The sequence below is a fragment of the Echiichthys vipera genome (assembly GCF_963691815.1).
Source record: "Echiichthys vipera genome assembly, chromosome: 10".
Classification (NCBI taxonomy): domain Eukaryota; kingdom Metazoa; phylum Chordata; class Actinopteri; order Perciformes; family Trachinidae; genus Echiichthys; species Echiichthys vipera.
The window spans coordinates 21,488,295-21,511,226 of NC_139835.1; the positions used below are offsets into that span (position 1 = coordinate 21,488,295).

Sequence of the window (22,932 nt, forward strand, 5' to 3'; positions counted from 1 at the left end):
GCAACACTCATGTTTAGACTCTGCTTTTCAGACCATCACAGATTAAAAACGACCTTACAGTGACACTAAAGAACAACAGCATACGTACCAGAGGTGTGACGTGTAACATGCACAGACAGGCTTAAAGATACAAAGATCCCATTTTGCTAATTTCTACAAATAACCATTACATGCCAAATATGTGTAATAAAATATATGATATTCCCCCATGCAGTACACAATGGAGCCACCTGCTGACTTTGGTGCATTGAGATGAATGTATCAGTAATTTGGAACAATTTTATTTCACCACAACGGCCCTTGTGACAACACAAGGGCGCTAAGAATGAAAGCTCATCATCATGTCAGTTTATCTCAAGGCCTCAGGCTCAGTGATTGCAGCAGCCATTAGTTTAATGGTAGCATTTGGTTTTGCTCTGCTAAACACATTGCACATTTCAAGTCCTCCAAAAAGCGATCAAAGGATACTAACTGTAAGAAAAGCGACACTTGCTACTGCGGATCAATCTACTGCTTTAAATTGCCTTTGAATGCCAAACTTCAAAGTTAGAAAACATTCCTATGCTTAAAGTTATCAGGAAGCTGGACTTATCAGCAGTGGACACATTTTTCAGCATAATCTCTCGAATAAACTTCAGGTTATGGCAGCATTTATTGCACGATAGCCTTATTTATTTGGCAGTTGCAAAGTGCTTGCTGTTCCTCAGAACCAATAAAAAGAGTGAATGGACTGAGAGGATCAGAAGTCAAGTAATTCACCTACAGTATATTGCTTAAAATCTAAAGCTTTAAATATCTTGTAATATTCACACATTACCTTTCCATTTTTGGCCTAATGTGTTTTTGACCCATAATGTCATTATTACAAAACCTAAACTGTAATATTGTCAATGACAAGAAATAATCATTAAATACCACATTGTTGGCTTCTATTATGAATGCCTTGGCAATGTTACCTGTTGTTTGCCTGTGGGTTATTCAATTTTTAATGAAAGAGTCGTGTATATGAGGTTATACTAAAATGTTGAGCTGATATCAAGTGCTCTGATTGGTTAGCCATGATATAAGAAGCACATAGAGTGCTGTGAAAAAGTATTTGCCCCCTGTCACTTTTTCCAAACGTTGCTGCATTATAGACTCAGAATAGATAAAAGCCAACTTATTCCTCATCAGTCTACACACAAAAACAGAGTTTTAGAAATTTCAGTAAATACATAAAAAAATATAAGAAACTGAAATATCACATGTGCAAAACTCTATGCCCCCTTTACTTGGTACGCTGTTGAAGCACCTTTTGAGGTTCCTTTACAAGAGATACTAAAAACCTCTCTGCATTTGAATGGGCGGGACTAGATTCAGATGTAAATGACACTGATACATGCCTCAAAGCATCACTCTGCTGCCATATGTGCAGCAGAGGTGGATGGATCACTGTAAGGGCTGAATGTCTGGATTTATTTTCCTATTGAACTCTATATGTAAGAATTATTCAGGAGAAGAAATCTGTAAAGTAACACATCCAACTCTGCTGCACATCTGGCAGCTACATGGTTAGGTTTAGGAAAGGATCGTGGTTTAAGGTTGACTAGCCTACGTCCAGGGGTGCAGCACCAATTTCTGGGACCTGCAGTCTCTGATGGCCCATTTTTATTTACGTTATGACACTTATTACTTAGAAAATGAATCACAAAAAAATACAACGACAAAAAGTAGCTTGGTGGTGGTGATGTTTTGTATCCTGTAAAAGCGAACACACTTTTCCCCCCTCAGGAGTGGATGTAATCTATTGATCTGTTTGAGGATATATTAATGTCTGTCATCGCGATGTCTCGTGACGTAAGAGTCGCCTTTAAAAGATGCTGGGTAGAGGAGGAGCGCGCGCTTTACGCAACCCTGTTCATCCTGCGGGAGTCTTCACTGTGAACCCGGATTACAATTCATCTAAAAGTGATGACTTGGAGATGACAGACCTCTCCAAGCATACAGCAGCGATAGGAACGGGTTGTGATAGTCTTGTGATGATCTGTGATGAATACCGACAGCTTTGAGCTTTGAAAAAATACTAAAGAAGCTGCTGCGCTCACGGAAATCAATAAGGAGGAGAAGGGGGCGCGCAATGCGTTAAGGTAACAGGTGGCACTTTATGGTTACAATGTGTGTTTTAGACTCTGTGTCCGTTTCAGTGTTATAGTATCGAGTTGCTCTCACACGTAGTGGAGGAATGTGCTTTCTGAAACCATGAAGCGCTCGGGTCTTAGTGTCCCAAAGGAAAAACAGCATGGAGAAAGTCTTAAGAAGGGAGCTGCTATTCATAAACTGTCCACGTGTGCAAAGCGACCATTCCTAACGACCAAAACTGCTTCAGAGTGAAGACAAGCTCTGATGAATGGATGGCAAGATGTTTTCTGGTCAGGCTGGTTTGAATTACAGCTTCAACCTGAGCGATGACCGGGAACTGATGGACGCGCCCGCGGGCAGGGGGAAGCTCTCCCCAACGGGCTTCGTAGTGCTGTCAGTGGTGCTGGGCTTCATCATGACTTTTGGCTTCCTCAACAACTTCATTGTGCTCCTTTTGTTTTGCAAATTCAAGAAGCTGCGAACACCGGTGAACATGATGCTGCTGAACATCAGCGTCAGTGACATGCTGGTGTGTTTGTTCGGCACCACTCTCAGTTTCGCCTCCAGTATTCGGGGGAGGTGGCTGCTGGGGCGCAGCGGCTGCAGCTGGTACGGATTCATCAACTCCTGCTTTGGTAAGTGCCTTATATTTCCTCATGCTTTGCAGATGCCTGAGCAAAAACACCGTTTCAGTTGTTTTGAGAAACTAACTGCGGTTTGGGCCTAGCATTTCTAAAAGTCAGATGCATGAATTCAGAACTTACATTAATAAAGAAGACTTTTGATGTGTGTCTGCATTTATTTTGTATTTATTTATCAGTTGGCTTTAAAGACATCACTTTATATTGTGATATAGTACATCATGAGGGCTAATGGAGATTGAATGCGTTACTGTTTTCACTAGAACATCACAATGCACCTCTTCACCATCTGTTACCTCACTGATGCAATTCAGAAGGATTCAAGTTGTAAATGCTCCTCTGCGGAAACAATGTGATTTCTGATCGATGCTTTTTTTCTTTGTTGGAAGGGTACAAAACGTACTCTGTGGTGACAGAGCAGCAGTGATTACTGTAATTACAGCTCCTTGAAGGGAGCAGGCTCTTATGGCTCTGGTCCTCTGGCTTATTCTTTATTTATTTATTTTCAGGGGGGTTTACAAGGTTTAGCTGCAAAAAAGGAAATCACCATCACAATCATAATGATAGGGTAACATGGATCGGCTTACTATTTAGACATCCCACCAGTATAATTATAATTTCATTTTGCATGGAAAACCTTAATGTAAAAACATTATATTGTGTCTGCCCAAGTCACAGGTGCAACATATACAAGTCCTATAGTGCTTGGCTCCTAATCGTATTAGTCTTGTATTTCTTGAGTGTATTTAACTAAATACCTTATAGGATCATCCTGTTATTCTGGTAGCCGGTCCATCAGAGCATCACACATCACTAGAGCAGTAAAACTAAAGTTTGTATTAGTTTGAGTATGTACAAGATAAATTCTCTTGATTTGGACAATGTTTTATGTTCTGACCCTTGCACGTTATGTTATTTAATCGTCATTAAATGAGAAAATACTCAGTATTTTCTCATTTATCAAGTATTTAATTCACACAGGTGTATACAAAAAATAGGCTTTACCATGTGGTTGTTTCATATAGACTATTAATTTATTGAAGTACCAGAAAACATGCTATTTTGTGATATATACCATTATAAAATCGGATAAAACTGGATTTTAGCCCAGCTGATGGGGCTCACATGCCTCTTTTCAAAAGAAACATTACATTTGCAATAACTGTACATTCTGGGCAAAATTACATTTTACGACTAATAATATTTTACACCTGACATATTTTTAATGTTCGTGACACAAAGAAAAATCTGCCTCCTTTACACAGTCAACTCAGGGTTTTTCAGGGGTGTTTATTGTTCAATCCGTCCACCAGGAGGTGGTGTGATGATGTAAGAAATTGGATGTACTAACCTTTATGCTCGACCTTTGAAGTATAAGATAAGAAAAAAAAGACTGATTGATTCATGTGGATGTGTTTATGTGCTTCCATGGATGTTAATCTTATCTCCAACTCAAATGAGTATATTATAGTAATTGCTACACACTGTACAGAGGTTACATGTCTTCATGGGAGGTGAACATGTTTTTTATCTTGCATTAAACTTCACTTTGATCAAACTATATCTTTATGTGAATGTGGAGTTGGCAGTAACCAAAGTTATTGTAGTTATTGAGAATTTTAACTTAGATTTGTTTGCCAAAGGATAAAGCTAAGGAATATATTTATTTTCTTACTATAAACAAATCCCTGAGAAATTTCTTACTCACTTTGAATTGCCAGTCAAGCCGAAGGTTGATATAGTTTAATTTCGTGTTCCATAGAGCTACATTGTTGTCCATGAAAACACATAACTTGTTTTAAAATATGTACATTTTCAGAAGAAACCAATGGGCAGGGAAATTGGCAAGCGAGAGGGACTAAAACAGGGTTTCAGTGACATCATCGGCCTTGTGAGAGGTTAAATACCTGGATCTCACACCAGTTAGTTGGACCAGTCCCAGCCTGGTTAGATGTGTACATGAACTGATGAAGCCTCTTGGATGAGAGGTGAAACATCTTCCTAGACAAATAACCATGTCCAGTTGCTTTTGACTGAAATTGCTTTGAGGATAACGATGACCTGGATAAATGAGAACATTCACAGGCCTATGTTTACTTTGTCTTTTCATGGGATTTCTTAGAGAGTAATATAAAATAGCCTTATCTTCTATCCCATTTGTAACCAAGACATTTGTAGCAATGCATTTTTTAAGCTTAATCCATGCTGGCCTGGTCTTCAGTTGGATAGCAGCAGTAAACTGGGATTTTTACGGCAGCAGATAGTTCTCAATTTTATCTGTCTCATAAACCTTCACTGATATATTTTGAATACATCTTGCTCAAGGAATGCGAATGCACCACTCTCATGCTTGTTTATGTTTTCGTCCTGTTTTTTTTTTAAATTGTCATTTTTTCCTGTTTCCTCTATCCTCCCAAACATCCTCTGACTTCTTTTCCTCAGTGGTTTGTTAAGTTTGTTTCTGTTTATTCACCTGCTGTGCTTTGTTATGCATATATATTAAACAATTTTGATTCAAATGAAATTCCATTTTATTGGGAAAAAAACAAATATATTTCGTACTGCGTTCTTTTAAATCATTATTTATTTATTTTGACTCTTTCTCCCTCTGGGCTCCTCGGCGCTTAGTGTTTACCTTGAGGCTACTTGACTCAGTATGGTGCTTAATGCTGGAGATACCGCTAATCTTATGTGCTGCTGTTCAGTGATTCAGTCAGCAGACCCCAGTAAACATGCTTGTTTGTCTGCTGACTTCCAGGCCAGGACTCACTTGCATTAGACTTCAGTGTTTATTGTTGTTATAGATAAATTATATTGTTAATAAATGCTGTATTTAAACAGACAGTATTCATCTTGCCAGGTTTTTTTCAGTAGAGTTATCCCTCTAATAAATATTCTACATACCTAATATTTTTTTTCAATATGGATAAGAAGCTGCCCTTTATATAGGGTATCTTTTTCCGAATATACTTTATATACACATTTGTGGCTAGTGAGAGTGCTGAGTGGCTAGTAACTTTTGAAAACCATTAGCCAAAGTGGCTGGTGAGCAAAAAAGTTAGTGTCAAGCCCTGATTGCATCCCCCTGTTCACAGTTCTCCAAGAATGAAAGAAAGGGGTTCCAGATCTCATGAAATCTGACTGATTTCTTTTTCATTGTGTATGTGAATTTTTCCAGGACAAGGGCTGCTGATAGCTCTTTCAGACAACGACTAACTAAATGGCTTTTAATATCCTTCCAGAAAAGACGTATCAAGCGTCTAGCCTGTACTAGACATAAGTCAGTCGGTTTCTTCTCTTTGCTGCTTTATGTACAGTCCTCTGGGTACAAATTAAGAACGCAAAGTTCAGGGTAATCAGGGACTGGGTTCAAGGTCATATGAGAAATACGTTTCATGACTTTATTCCAGAACTTTTGTCTCTCTCAGTTCCACAAGCAGTGAAGTAAGGGGGCTTCTTCTGTAATGCATTTGACACAGGTATCAGGAATATTTGGATTCATCTTATTGAGTCCAACTAGAGTAACATATGTCCTCATAATCCAGTTGTACTTGATACGTTTGAGATGGGTATTTATTGTTGGTGTAAGAGCTTGTAAGCATGTAGCACTCCCATGTTTCTCCAAGATAACTTTTTGAAGGTCTTATCTATCAGGTTCTCTTATGCTCAGTAGAGTCTTTGTGATTTTTGTATTGCAATTCTGTTGAGAATGCCGCTGAACATTGACCAGACAATGATTTTACAAATACACCAGGAATACTTCTGCTGTATACTAGTTCTTCTGCTTCAACTTCTGCAATGACATGAATTCCCTCCCTGGAATAAAAAAAAACTATTTCAAAGCTGACTAAATTAAGAAGATATAAAAGGATTGGACTTCGAAAAACTGGCATTAAGAATGTAAAGAGCATCCATTTTGTGGACGCAAGCAGGTAGGAGTGCAGAGGGGGGGGGAAGTCTTACTGTACTTTGTTCTGGCATTTCTTTATATCTCCTACTTATTTTTCCAACATTGTGAACAAACTGCATCAAGATTCTTCACCATGGCATTCTTACCTGCGTGATTTGTTGTGCACATTTGTCTGTCATGTAAACGTTCTATCTAAACTCTATGTGTCTTTGTTGTATTGAAGTTATATTATATGGTTAGTTGTAAAAATTAAGTGCCCCGAGAGGGATTAGTAAAGTTTACATTATGATTATATAATTATGATGACTAAGACTAGACTCTAATGTTACTCACTCGTTCTCACGCCCCACTCTCTGTGCCACATTTCATTTTGTGAAAACTGAGTTTTCTCACCAGAATTACAATTCTTTGTTCCATAGCTTCACTCCCTTTGGTTACTTATCCGTAACCAAACCTTCAACTATCCTCCCTTCAGCTGGTGCTCCATTTTTATCGATCTATTCTCACTTCATAGAAATCAACCGAACCTCTGTATATACTTGTTGTTTTTTAATAAACCCTCAGAACACTGATGAAGTGAATCCTGGCTTCATGTCACTTTGTGACATCAGATTCAAACCTCACTCCCTCTTGTCCTGCTCCCTCTTATCAGCTGATTAGAGGGCCTTTAAAAAAACTAAAACAAAAAAAAGCAGGAAAAGCCCACTCCTCTGCTCGTCCACTCAGATCTCAGCGTACTGTTGAGCCATCACTGTCATCACCAGTGTCTACACTCCATTCGGAGGGATCCTTCACTACTCTTGGCTTCTCTTACGCCTTTAATAGATGCTGTCACAATGGGGTTTAATCGCCAAAGACTTTTCTCATTATCGTCTTCATTGTGCACGTTTCAATACATAATTTTTCTCCATTGAAGTCACTCCGGACTCACATATTATCATCTTGATTTGATACGTGATGGCTCAGGGTCTATTGTGTACCCAAATGTAAACGCACAAACAAAAGCATTCATGATCAATCCCGCATCGTCAATCACAATAAGCAGCCTATATTTGGGTGAATACAATATATTAATGTGTTTACATGTTCACCAGCGTTCAGCACACTAGGATTGTCTCATCTTGATCTCCCCCAGCTATATCAATGTTAAGAGAACAGTACACCGTCTGTTTTACAAGTCCTTTGATGCATGGCGGCACTTTAGCATGTGTGAAGATGACAGAAGGCTTTGGTTAAACTGCAAACATCCATATTAATGCCTGGCTTGAATTATTCGTACCATCCCCGCCCTGTTGTCTTTCCTTCAGATAAGATCGCAGAGGAGCTGCTTCTATATGGCACTGCCGGAGAACACGTCATATGTAATATCATGATGGATCATCACTTGTTCTTATGCTGTCCAAAGAAAGTTTCAAGCAAACATTGAATTTTTAAAAAGACTTCAAGGATGGCATTCATATTACAAAGAGCGCTGAAGACAATCAATCCCCCCTGTGTCTTCCAAAGGTCTGTTTACCTATGATTTTCTGGAAGAAAGCAGAATGTCAGAAACCAGCATGACACAAGATGATTCACCCCTGTTCATTCAATCGATTTATTACCGAGTGTTACCTTTGACGCACAACTCTTATATTCGCCAAAAGACATTGACAAGGTGAGACATTGTTTTCTTTAAATGTTATCTATAACATGAAGTGGGAGCAATTTTCTAATTTCATCAGTTTTCATGTCATCTTTATACATGCTAACAGCACAGTTCACCGGGAGTGAGCTATCTTGAGCAGCAAAAAACGCCAGTTGCAGATGGTGTCAGTAAAAACGAACACATTTTTTTGTCTCTAAATTGGTTTGGTCTGCTGGGTACATTTGGCCAAAGTGAGAGTGACAGAACATCTATCATGTTTGGGTTTTTCATCAGGAGGTGATGTGGTGGTTTGCCAGAGAAGAACACCTGACCTCGAACATGTCAATCATGTTGCTGCAAATGATAAAGTCTCATCTTTTGCAGACATTTACAGATAACTTAATATGATACATACAAGATGATACAAGAATCAAAAGTTGATCAGTGGAAGTACTTACATTATACTTCCTAGAAACAGATGGTATCCCAATGAGCAAACTGACCACACTTTTTTAGGATAGCAATAAAGAATGAGGAGTGATTTAATCTGCACTGTGTCAAAATATTACCTTTTTCAAATTACATGGTTAGGGACTGGAAGAGAATCTGCAAACTATATTTTTTCAAAGTTAACAGCATTATTTGTATTTGTTTTGTTTTTTTAAAAGGTTAATTAACATCCGAATGGAATCCATACAAACTGATTACATGATTCATTTTGCCTGTCACTGGAGAGGATAATCCCCATTGTGTAACAGCGTTAACAGGTGTGTTAAAGCATGATTTGGCACTGCATCACATAACAAAAAACGTTATCATAGCGCTATAATAATTATATTAAATGAGACTACAGATGTTTCTTCAGTCTGAGAATAATAGCTCTAGGAGGGGAGGGGGCATGTTTTCACAATTTTTCAATTTGGAAATAACAATATGTGTCCTTGCAATCAGAAAGTATTGTGTTTGGCCTTACACACAAGCATTATTTGATCTGCCACTCCTACGTCTTAAGTATAAGTTTGGCTTTATTTTTTTTTCATATTTTCAACAAATCCCCCAAAATGCATTAGTCTGTCTTGTTATACTTTCAAGATCCCCCACTCTGTTTGTTCTATGTGCCCGCTGAAGACATAAGTCATTAAAAACAGATCACAAATACATAGTTTTCATTTTATTAAACGATTAAGTCATTTCCTGCAAGACCTGGACACTGAAGTCTAAGTGAGCTTACAGACAATAAGAATGCTGTAAGACGGAGTAATAGGCTTTACCCCCTCAGACAAGCAATATAGGTTCAAATGTCGTGAAAAAAATTGAAAAATACTACACAGCCTATTTTGCTAATCACTACACAAACAGTGTACATATTCAAGCCTTTGGCCCTTTGACTGCACATTTTTATGGACCTGATGAAGCGCATAGTGAGATGGGCCAAAGAGCCAGTGGGCCCAGACTGAACAGCAGTCCAATTCCTGGCTAAGCTACACCTTTTGTTTCCTAAACTTAACCTTTACGGTGCACTTCTGGTTAGCGTCTAGCGTTAACTAGAACGTTAGGAACATAGGCTATAATGCAAATTTTTGTGCACAACTTTTTGTAAGACATCATACAAACCTGTCGATGAGAATACATGGGCACTACAGCACATGGGATTGTTAAGCTGTTTAAATTAATAAATGTTGTTGTTTTTTTGTCTTTGCCGAAGGGCAGGGACAAAGATCGGATGTCAGATATGATCCGTCATTTAAAAGTTCATCACAGTGGGATACTATCAAATGCATTATCTGCATTAGCACACACACACCCTTATTTTCAGATAGGAACAATTCCACCACAGATAAATAGACTGTCTTGTTAGTGAGCTGCACGTAGAGTACAAACCACTATGAACTACAAAAAGAGATGTGCCTTTTTCTGAACGGAAACACAGCACACAAATTGTGATCGATGAAAAAAAAAACATTTTCCAAGTGCTGATAAAAATCATAGAGGAAACATTGACATGTGAAATGTATTGTGGTTTTAGCTGGCTAATGTTAGCTTGCTTGCTAATGTGGAGGAATATGCTAGCAAGCTGACAGCCAAAAACTATTATTAAAAACTGATTAAACAGTGGATATCATCAGCTAATTCATCCAGACTCCTTGTGATGATCTGGTTGGCTTGTTTTTTGCAAATTACTTTATCAGCTAGCCAGATCCATGCAGCATAGCTAAGTTACAGTTAGCTGGCTAACCTAAGCCTGCTTGAGGGGTCATCCCTATTGTCACCTGGTCCTATGTTACTCGGTCGCATAAGCCTATGCCTCCGCTGATTTAATTTAGCATTTAGTTAGGACCTGGGGAACGTAGGTACGCTCCCCTGCTTGATGTGATAGTTGGCTGTGGCTCTGTATGGCATGAATCCGCTGTTGGTTGTCTGGGTGGCGTTGGCTGATGAAGCAATTTGCAAGCAGCAAGCTAGTGTTATTCCAGATATGATTGTAGTCCAATTTAAAGCATTCTATCAACATGATGCCAGGCATGTCAGTCTTACTGTTTTGATACTTCAAACAACAACATGCTGACTGCAGCCCACTTAACAACAGTCACCGGTGTCCTAATAACAAGAGTTTCTGAATGTTACACGTAGAACCTTTATATTGTATTATTTATTTGACAGAGACATTTAGGCATTGTTACCTTTGGATAAAGTGCATCTGGTGCTGTGTGTATGACTTCTAGCCGTAATGTGCAGACCCTGTCCCTAGTTAGGCTTTTAAGAAATAAATCATATAATACAACAGTCTAATACAAGTATAGAAACTAACAATAAAACAGACTGACAAATGCGACAAACAACCACTAGACCAACAACCAGTAATTGAAACAATAGTGACAAATAAAGAAGGCAATTGAGAACAATGATTGAAAACGTTGATTAAGAAACATACATTATTTTAAAATATCTTTTATGTACCCCACCTCATTAGCCTTGCAAGACCATCCTGATCTCGCAAGCTCTATTGTATTTCACTCGCAGATCAGTCTGGTAACCTGCGGCAGAGAAAATTTGTGTGACTCAACGACGAGTGGCTGTTCAGTGTAAACAATGGCGGCTCCCGTTGATGAGATGAGTGCAGCTATCGAGCAAGCCGCTCGCTAATGCTTTTTTCTCTTGGATCCTTCTGTTGGAATATGGACCGGGCGCCTGAAATTGTGCCTTTTATCCGTAAATTCACATTAAACAAACGGCAAATATCCTTTACCGACATGTTGTTAACTTAACCTCATATCAAACTCAGTATGATATTTGAAGTTATTTTATTTTAAATGCTTCAGGTGTTTCTTTCTGTCTGGTTTCAGTGCTGCATATTTTTCTTCTCAAGACATAGCCTACATAATTGCCTGCCATCTACCTCCCATTCCATAAATGCCACATGGTAATACAGTGTATTTTGAACCATGAGGTATTACAATAAGACTACTGTCTGTGTCCCATACATGTCCTCCTTGTTTCACTGAGCTATAACAACGATTGCTAGTAACATCATTATGCCATGAAATATGAAAAAACGAGAAAGGTCAAGAGCTTTAGAGAGGAAGCCAGAGCAGCAGATGGGTCACAGGGTTGCATTTGAAAAGATCACACAGTGAAATGGCCATTTCATGGAGCATTAGTCCTCTATAAAATTTAATAAAGCAGTTCTAAATAAGCAATTCTATCTTTCCTGACTGATTTATTATGCACAACAACAAAGCAAATCCCACAGAATCAGTGGACACATGCTGGTGTTGGATCCCGCTGTGACTGCTGCTCCATCACAGTGTGTGTGCACCGTGTCAAACCAGTGGCATGTAGCGCATATCAGCTACAAGTAAAGAAGGCAGAGAACCTACAAATAAACTAGAGTAAATATATTTCAAACGCATCACCATCACAAGCAGCCTAAATTGTAAATTAGCTGCACAGTTCTAAATCAATCTCAATCAATCTAAATCAATCTAGGTTAAAACTGGGGTGGGCTTAAAAAGACAGGGGCTTAAACGGAGTGAACGAAGGGTGAATACAGGTATATTCAGTATGAGAGTTTTAGGAAATGATGTTTTTTTTTTTACATCATAGGATAAACGACCATTATATAGGACCTTTAAGAGCTGGAGAGGTTGGCCAGTGTAAGAGATTATTTATTACTTTGCATTTGAGGTGGCACATGTGGCAACACATTTACATGATGAACAAAGGGAAAGGTTTCACTGACTTTTCATCATTTTGCCATAGAACAAACGGCCTCAGGCAGACCATCAGCAGCAAAGCCTGTTTCAAGGGAGCACTAATTTCAGTATGCATCTAAACATATCACAGGTCAGCACATCTTTGGTACTGTACCATGACAACCTATTCTGGCTAATTTATGAGTTTAGTTGTGCACTACATGCATTAGACATGCCAATAAAAGCACATGAAATGATGCAACACACATATTTCACAAAGGTTTGATGACCAGTGCGAATTAATTGCTGGCATTAAATGACCTGACATTGAAATTAGTTTTGCCCTCTAGCAAGCACAGTTGTGAAAGCACTGAATGTGAGTGTAGGGCAGAGAAAGCACTTACATAAAGTATCAGTATACAGTCCTTCCCCAAGGCTATACTTCCATCTTTGGAGCTTCCTTACAAGAAAATTGAAGCTGCAAGTCAGATAGAGTTGCACAGAATTAGAGATTTTAGAAAGAAGGCTTTTCCTTATAGTCAGAATCATACTCCATGGACCTAGTACATGGTCATACTTTGTTATTGTCAGTGAGTTTAAGAATCATTTTGTTATTGTAGTTGTCCTTGATGATTTACACCACTACATGACAGGGACTGTCACCGAAAAATTATTTTTGGCCGCTTGTCCTGCCACCCTGCTTTAAGGGGTTCAAAGCGAATTCAGTACAAAATGGCACATAAGTGATGTTTTCTGAAATAGATATTGTGTGAATGTGTATAAAAAATGAGATAAAGGAAACAGAAAACAAAGGACTTGTTGTATAGTTGTATCTACAGCCCAGGATAGAGTTGAAAAGAATGCTACAGACAATAAGTGTGTGTATTTGACACAAGCATAATTTGATGAATTATTCAATGAGAACAACAACAACATCTGGCTTTTGTCTTAAGGGGGAAACGTTAAAATCAGCATTCATTCCTGGGACAATTGACTCTGCAGGAGTCCCTGATCCAGCTTCAGTTGGCCATGATGGAAACATGACACCCAGATGGACACGCTAATTTGCCATGTTTTTGTGGCGCAAAGCTTAGACTCCGTCATCTCAGCTGCCTTGCGAGCAGTACTTACACATCATACCTAATTAGTCAGCACCAAGACATCAAATAAATAACAGATAAAAAAGAAGTAACCACCCTAAGATTTTCACTGTCCTCCATGCTGCTTTCTTTCTTTCCAACAACAAAAATAACATTTAAAAAACATATATGTGCTAAATTTGGTAGAAGAGACACTTAAGGACACTGATTGACATCCATTGTCACAGATCTCTAACTGTGGATTTAAGTGACCTGGTATGAGGAGCATAATAGTCGGGAAACCTCAAACGAAGCTGAGCAATTTATGAAGCAAAGCAATTCAATTACAGTCAAGAAAAATATGTAAAAAGTATTTCTTCCAAGTGTAATCAGAAAGTTAACCTTTGAAAACAGAGTCACAAGAGCAACTTTAGTATATTTTGAGTAAATTACAGTTTTTCATAATGTTTTTGGTATTTTGTAATGTTCTGTTTCTACTCGTGGTGAGTGGCTTCAGGGACATCCATCAATCCTCTACTTCAGTCCCGACTTTTTTGGTCAACTACTGGATGGATTGCCCAGAAATTGTTGTACAGACATTCATGGCACCCGGAGGATTAACTCTAATGACTTTGGTGATCCCCAGACTTTTCCTCCAGCATGACCAGCAGGTCTAAGGTTTTATTTAGCCAGTGAAATAGCCGAACAACTATTGGATAGATTGATGGATCCCAACAGGATATCAACAAGATCTGCTGTATAATTTTCTTGATGACTTACAGCTGCCCGCTCTCACTCCTCCCCCTCTCTGTCTTCCTCAGGTATTGTGTCACTCATCTCTCTAGTGATCCTCTCCTACGACCGCTACAGCACTCTGACTGTGTACAACAAGCGTGGGCCAGACTATCGCAAGCCCCTGCTGGCTGTCGGTGGCTCTTGGTTGTACGCCTTGTTCTGGACAGTGCCGCCTCTGCTGGGCTGGAGCAGCTATGGCATTGAGGGGGCAGGAACCAGCTGCTCAGTGTCCTGGACGGTTCAGACAGCCCAGTCGCACGCTTACATCATCTGCCTGTTTATTTTCTGCCTGGTGCTACCCATCCTGGTGATGATCTACTGCTATAGCAGGCTGTTATGGGCAGTCAAACAGGTAGAGAGACATCAACAACAGTGTGTGTGTCTGTGTGAATGTTTATGTTATATTGTCCTGTCCAGTGTTGAAGGCTAAACCACAAAATGCTTAAACTGATCCTCAACCAAAATCTACCTGAGTAGATAATTGAATTATCGATTTGTAAGAATGCTATTGATAGTTTGTAGTTTGCATTTTTTCTTTTTTTTTCTTTTACAAAGAATAGCAGGTGGTTGGCCTGAATTCATGTAACTTACAACTGGCTTCAATGGAATCCAGTTTTTTAGTGGAAAAGAGTTTCAGAAATACATGGAAACCATTCAAACCAAAGACACATGCAAAATACATGCTCTATCAGCAGCCCCATAAACACAGGGTGAATTAAAAAAACAACACCATACAGTGGGTCATTTGCACAAGCAGCTTTATATTTTTAAAGGTGGCGACCCCTAGTGGCCATAGTAATTACGAAAGCAGGAGTAGTATAAAGAGTGACAAAGTCTACTTAGGGAGGAGGCTGTGTCCCATGAGAAACAGAAATCCACGTGGACTTTTTCATTACCTATGTAATGTGTAACATCAAATTCTTCTTCACATATGTAACCTTGTCATGTACTTATGTACGTAAATGAAGTTAACTAACAAACATACCTTTTTTAACCCAAACTGCGACCGTTTTCACAACGCTAACTATGTGTTTAAAATTGCGACCCTTATGTTTAGGTATGAGGACGTTTTGATCTCCTGACACCGGGGTTGCTAATTTAGAAAATGCACGTTAATGAGTAGGAACCATGTGTCGTTGTGGCCGTCTCGGTTGGAGGACTTGGGAATTTCAGTGCCTAGGAAAGTGTAGTGGAGGTAGAAGACCTTACTTTTGTTCATCGAAGTAGAAATATTAAACCTAATCTTCACCCTTTAAAAGAGCTCTATGCTTCCTTGTTTCTATCGGTGCAAAGTACAAGTCGAGGAAGAGACATTTTGAGTAATGTTTCTGGTCTTCACAGGGATCCGGGAATATCGAGAAAAAGCTCCCTGTCCTCTGCTGGGACCATAGAAATAGCTCCTTTCTGGACACAATGTATTTTGCCACAGGGAGACTCTACTCTCTAGCGATGGCATGTGTGTCTCAGTCTCACACACCAGTAAACGAAGGTGATATATTCCAAAATAGAAACATACCCCTGGCATACACTAAGGTTTGTTCCATCCTTTCAGCATAACACCAAGGACGGTAAGAGATTCCTTAGAGATAAGTGACTCTAATATATTAGCGTTACTTAGAGTAATGCTAATATATTAGAGTCACTTATGCACATTTTAAGTATATGTAGCAGCGACTGGTGCATTGAGTTTTGGGGAGGGATTTTACTTGCTGTAAGTAAGTTAAATCCATCACACTCTTAGAGATATAGACTGTTTATTTTTGAGAACACAGGGGTCATGTCAGCAGGGCAGGGGATTATCACAGCATTACACCTTATAAAGCTCCGCAGCAGTGACAAATCCTAAAGCCACTCACATATTGTTTCTTTAGTTGATTTAATCGGATACTTTTGTAAAGCACTTTGGAAATCAGTTTTTAAACTGCTATACAAATAATGATTATTAGAAGGGGAATGGAAAGTACACAAACACAGGATGACAACAATCTCTGACCCCTACAGTAAGAAGGAGGACGGACTGTTGCAGGACTCTGTCTGACTCTAGTTCTTTCCTAAATAAAAATCATATTCTCTGTTTGTAACGAACTTCTGGTTATAATAAGCGGCCTTCACCTATAAATACAGTACAGTTGTGTGGGTCACATTAGTTTAACTGGTTTTACTTCTGTTTGTTCAGTCATTCTGTGAACCACCTGTGCAATCCTATTTTTCTTTTTAGGTTGTAGCCCAAAAGACCTACGCAGGTTATAATTAAATTCCAGCATATTTAATACTATTTTTCATTCCCTATACAGTGAACGTTACATACTTGTGAATGGATTACTGAACGTGCTTACCTGGCACAGGCCCGGGTCCCCGAAGGGTCAGGGGTACCGACTCACAAAATATTGCTGAAAGAAACACAAGACAGTCTCAAAGAGATGCTAAATGGCCACAAAGAAACACAAAATGACTAAAGAGAGGCGCTAAATGACTAGCATACACATAATGACCACAAACAACACATTACAACTACAAACGACACAAAATGAACACAAAGAGACGCAAAACAACAACATAGAAAATTCAAAGACTAAAAATAGATGCAAAACGACTACAAGTGGACTGCATATGACCGCAAAGAGACTCAAAATTACTACACAAAGACTCAAATTTACCAAAAAATTGTTAAGTTTAGTGAATAATGACCACAAGAAGATACAAAATGACTAAAAATGATGCAAAATGACTACAAGGAGAGCCAAAAGGACCAAAAATAACTGCAAAATGACTACAAACAGAAACAAAATGACTAAAATAGACTCTTTGAGTTTGGGTTCTTTGTTCCTGTAGACAGTGTTGGGGCCCTTTACATGTCGGTCCCCAGGAGCCCATTATCTCATAATCCGTATACACGGTACATTCCTTTTTAATATTATAAGTATCATAGAGATGTATTTGTTAGTAGGATCCAGTCCAGCCCTGTCTGCTAAAGTTGGCCCTCAGCTTATTGTGTTTTCATAATGGAGGCATACCTGTTCTAATAAAGAGATTTAGATCTTTGTGAAAGATAAATTCACATTATTTCAAGTCCGTCTGAAAATAATACTCACATGCAACTTGTAGACTCACAGCATTCTTTCGCCTGTCTATACTGGCCACAAAGAGAGCTCTTTCTTTGAGCAATGTTATGTGATTATGTAAGTGACGGGCAGCAAAATGTGCTCAGTGCTTAAAGTCTCAGTTTTTTAAGTACAAAGGAAGATATAATTTATTTTACTTTATTAGGTGAAAGTTTATTTCTTCACTCTGTTATCATGCTACAAACACACAGGCCTGAAATACACATATGCACAAACAGGAACTATAATGTATATACAGTCTGTACAGGGACTTAAACTGTAACCCTTCGGTTTCCAAGCAAAGTCTCTATGGACTGAGTTACTAATAGCTAATAGTGTGTGACAGTTTTGCAGCAGCAACAATTAAAGAATGTTGTGCCAGTCTGCTTCATCACCCAACTGTGAAATTTGGCCATAATGTGCTGCAGTCTGTCAAAGAATTTATAACAAAGGTTATACAGTTTGATTTGGCCAAGAAGGCTTGCTTTTTGAAGCTCTCAAGGAATCCAAGCAGAAACAACTGCTGTGAGACCTAATCTCCCCTTTAGCAAGGGTTACATGAACATTAGATTTTAGTAGTCAATGCCTGCAGCTCAGCACATACAGAGGAGTTTGGGGTTGTGAAGGGTGCAGCAAACAGCCTGAGCATATCAGCGGAGTCAAAGTGAGACATGGTTATAAAGGCTGTTCTGTGTATGAATATGATTGAGTGTTATTTACCATCTGGTAGCCAGGCAACTGGTCAATTGGTCACTAATTGTGAAGCTTGAATGTAAAAGCAATCTGGAACCCTGCCTGAACTGACCATGAATGTATTCAGATAGATGTAAAAATGCTTTTGGTTTAAGTATGTGACCTAATCCCAAAGCTTAGTGTATGGGCTGACAGACAGGAGGTGGGGGGAGTGTGCAACGTGAGAAACTTGTTCATGTGCAGTGGGCTGCGCAATTCACAAGGAAACCAAGGCTATTAAATCAAGGCTGGGACACAGCCTCTGACCCCACGGGAGCTAGGACATTATATAACTGAAGTTGTCCAATTGGAGTTTACAGAAGACGGCACTAGACATAAAGGGATGGTGTCTGCTTGGTTCCTCTTTTGGTGCAGACCAGATTTTACTGATCATTGTTCACCAATGACGCTGTGACTTGTGTTCAATTTAGCCTACTTGAAGTTAACCAGGAAGCTAGAAAACTCTTTTGGCTTATGCACTTGGGGAGTAATTATAATTCAAGTGCATGGGTCAGGTATCTAGTTCATATAACGCATCCATTAAGCTGACATAATGCTCCGACCATTTCTGTGCAAAGGCATGCAGCAACAGGCTCCTTAAACTACCGACTCCTCCGAACTCAATGCTGATCATCAGATGTAGAAGTGAACAAGAGTTACAGTTAAATTAACCCTAACATTCATGTTTTAAGGGGACAGGGTGGAATTATGTTCAGCTTCCTGTTTAAAGTAAATTAGATGTCTACTACATGAGTAACTATCTCGTGCTGTTAGAGAAATCCCATCCATGAGCAGCTCCAACTGGCACTGGGCCAAAAAAACTCCCCCAAATTGTTTCCAGCTTGTTCAGCCACATAACTGTAGGCTGAAAGAAGAAAGGGCTCAGAATAAAGAAAAGCCATCTGTGTGTGAAGAGATCCAGAGAGTAATGTAGGGGTCACTTTAATTGGATTAGGATACAGCAAGATGAATAGTCTTAAAACCAAATATCATGGGACATGGTGAAAGTAGATGTGTTCAAATTGTTCACTGATGAATTAGTAGATATAAAGAACATATTTTTTAATCCGCCTTTTTATTGCACACCAAGGGGGTCTTGGGGCCTCAAAAGCTCCAGGGTTCACCGCCTGTGTGTTGGTTAGTTGATTAATTGCAAATTTGTTATGGAATTTGCACAATGGAAGTACAATATCAACACATGTGGCTCCTGCATTATTAGGAAGTCGTTCTCCATAAGATTTTCATCTCTTTAATTGCCTTTTAAGTTAATATCTATCAAAAAGTGAGTTAAAACAATGGTGATTGATCATATGACCCACAAATGAAAACACTTCTACTTGCCAATATGTGTCTATGGTGGCATTCGCGTACTAGATGTATGCCGCAATGTTAGTGACAACGCTGACAGTGGTTTGTCGTCCATGGTTGGCCCAGATCGCCCGTAACGGTTATGCTGCATTCACTTGATATTAGAAATCGGAAATTCCTACTTCTGAGTCAGGCTTGTATTAAGGGTATAAGCATAATATAGTGTGTATAATAATGTGGGGCTGTATGTATTTAAGAGGGTAACATATAGGGGACTGACTGGAAGTAGAGAGGTGAATGTGTTTCAATAAAGTTTACAACAGAGCAAAAAAAAATAATACGTCATATGGTCAACACACATAGTGACCATGAACCTGACAAGATGGAGGCTCTGAAAGAACAGGCTGGTCTGCAATTACATCTTACCGCCACAGGTGTCTTAAATCTTATGGAGTACAAAGCTGCCACGCTTTGAGGGAGCACTGCAAGATCTCAGCTTGATCGTTTTGCTCTTGCTTCATTAACTATCTGACTCTTATACACAGGTGGGTAGGATCCGAAAGACTGCAGCTCGGAGAAGAGAGTACCACATACTGTTTATGGTTCTGATGACAGCGGCCTGCTACATTTTGTGCTGGATGCCCTACGGTGTCGTGGCCATAATGGCAACATTCGGCCCGCCCAACATCATTAGTCCTGTGGCCAGCGTGGTGCCCTCACTACTGGCCAAGAGCAGCACCGTCATCAACCCTCTCATCTACATACTCATGAACAAACAGGTGAGTCAACAATGGCCCAATTTGACACGTACAACCGCTTTATTTACACAGTAAAAAAAGACAAATTACAACAGCTGAAACCATACAAATTGTCTATTTAAATATCAATTCAAGTGTAAGAAGAGAATTCACTGACAAATCAAAGTCAAGAAGAACACCCTAAGGCTGCTGGGAGTGAAACAGGACCTTCACTCTTCTTATGTTCAGTCATGGATGCTTTTCTCTTCCTCTTTTCAGGAGTACTGCAGGAAGCTGCAAGAGGGAAATATACATACATACATATATATATATATATATATATATATATATATATATATATAAAACTTAAATGTTGAACAATCCTTTAGAGGCAGTGTGGTGCAGAAACTCCCACAGTACTGAGTAAAAACATGACATGAAAAATAGGCTTCAAGGCTAAAGAGGGGGAGAGAGAGAGGCTGAGACAAAAAACGTAATAAACAGCAAATATGTTTCTCATCTCACCACTTCCACGTTTCAGCACAATGTCCAGTATTTAATCCTGGTAATAAAATTGTTTTCTTTAAGAGGATTAAAAATTCAATTAAACCCCGACACCTTTAGCATCCCATAGAGAAGCAATAGCACCTAAGAAGTGCTGCTATTACTCCTCGATCCACTTTGCTAAGACATAATTAAAAAATTGAATTTGGCACAATATTAAAATGCAAAGATGAAGTTGCCAGAATGCATTGCACCAAATCAAGTGCTCCCAGGGAACAATTAATAGCTGCATCGCAGCTGGATGTGATTTCCCTCTACACAAGCATGCACTAAAATCTGCAAAACACCACTTAAAAAAAAAGAATGATTAATGGTGTCTACTTGCAGCACGGTACAGCACAGACAGTTTAAGACTGTTAGCCCTGATCCTGATTTGCATGCTCTGTGCATTGGAAAATAATCAGTTATTAGAAATATACACATACAATATGTTCAGGGTTTTTGCACCTTCAGTGTGTTACAATCACAAGCAATAAAACATTTGATCAGTAATCTCAACAGAGAAAGGAAACCTACAGAAGAGCTGAAAATCTGCATGATTCAAAATAAATGATAAATCTCTATAAGCTTCAAACGGTTTCTTCTGTCTGTGGTTTAAACCTGTTACAGTCCTCTGACACTACCTGCTTCCTTGTTCCAAGAATCTTCTAATGACATGCCGGACAATCCACCTGAAACTGGGGCTGGGTATCAAACCTCACTACTTTTTTGCATTCTAAGCAAAATGTGTCAAAAACTTTACAATAGCACTCCCCGGAAGAAGAAATAATGTATCTCAATGGGCCTTTTCATGGTTAAATAGAAAGTAGGAGTAAGGCTGGGCGTCATGACCATATATTTAACTTGAGAATGTTTGTCAACTGTGAGAGATATTTCAACACAATTTCTACTGAGGCAGCCGAAAAAGAGTGAAGACAACTGCTTTGTGGCAATGTTAGATTTACAGATTTTGCATCAATGTGATGAAATACCTTTGTCACGTATTTACAGTAATTCACTGAATTAGTCATTGCATTTGGGTAATTTATCTATTTATCTAGTGTTCACCTAGTAATGTGTTCTAATGCAACAGCACTGCAATAAATCCTAATGTATATTCATGAAGGTTAGAATAATTTTAGAGGCTGTATTGCAGTTTGTGGTGCTTTTGAGTGGGGATCCACCAGCATGGATTTTTTTAGAGCTGATGCTGATACTTTTTTTTCCCCCATCAGCTTTAGCCGATGACCGATACGGACCGCTGATTTTTTTCAGCTGTAGTTGACACCAATAGTACTTTTGCTCCCTCAATTTACATCATAAAAAGTAAACGATAACAAATGTTATGAGTCGAAAGAAGAAATTACTTTTTTTTAGGGAAGTAGGATGCCGAAATGTTCTACAAATGTCTTATAATATTTGTAAAAATATGCAAATGAAGTAAAAAAAAAAAAAAAAAAAAAGTTAAGAGTCTCAAATTTAAAAAAAGGAACATTAATGAAGTTAAAAAGGTGTCGCCAGCAACACAAAGCTGCCTGTGGACGCCAATCTGTAAAGCGGCCGCACCTAAAAAAACACAAATATCGGCCAGCAGATGCATCGGTCTATCACTTCTTTTGAGTTGTACCTCATACTAGTGATATATCTGTGTTTCTTTTTTTTTGTCCACTGACATTTATTTTAATGAATTTACTTATTTACTAGAAATAGTTTTAGCCAGATGTAGCTCATAAACTGGAACCTGAGTGATGATTCTCAACAGAACTTCCAGAAAATTTTATATATCACGATACACAGTATATCAGTTTTGCAACATAAAGTAGCGGAGAGGTTTTATCTATCTTGCCCACCCCGACTGTCAAGCATTGGAAATCGGCACCAAATAGGCAGGTTTACTTTGATCAGGTGCTGCCTAAGATATATATATTTTTTGTAAATAAAAAAGCAATTTTTAATTGGAATCAGCACAGCACGTGTTTGCAGTACTCACACAGTTTGGATGATACCCAGCCCTACTAAACAACAAGTAACGTTAAGCCCCAGAATCATCTACATACGACTACTACAAAGCCATCTAATTCAACATACATCAGACTATTCAAAGCAACATTTCTGAGACACATTTTCACATCTTATATCGAACCACAACCA

General features: G+C 38.9%; 1 protein-coding gene across 1 annotated transcript; it reads left to right on the forward strand.

Moving 5' to 3' along the window:
* Positions 1-2,398: 2,398 nt before the first annotated feature.
* tmtops2b (teleost multiple tissue opsin 2b) lies at positions 2,399-21,521 on the forward strand (the record flags this gene model as incomplete). Its single annotated transcript, XM_083921060.1, has 4 exons — positions 2,399-2,753; positions 14,387-14,712; positions 20,047-20,280; positions 21,444-21,521. 4 exons carry the CDS (start codon positions 2,399-2,401, stop codon positions 21,519-21,521), a joined length of 993 nt encoding a protein of 330 aa, XP_083777186.1.
* Positions 21,522-22,932: the final 1,411 nt, after the last annotated feature.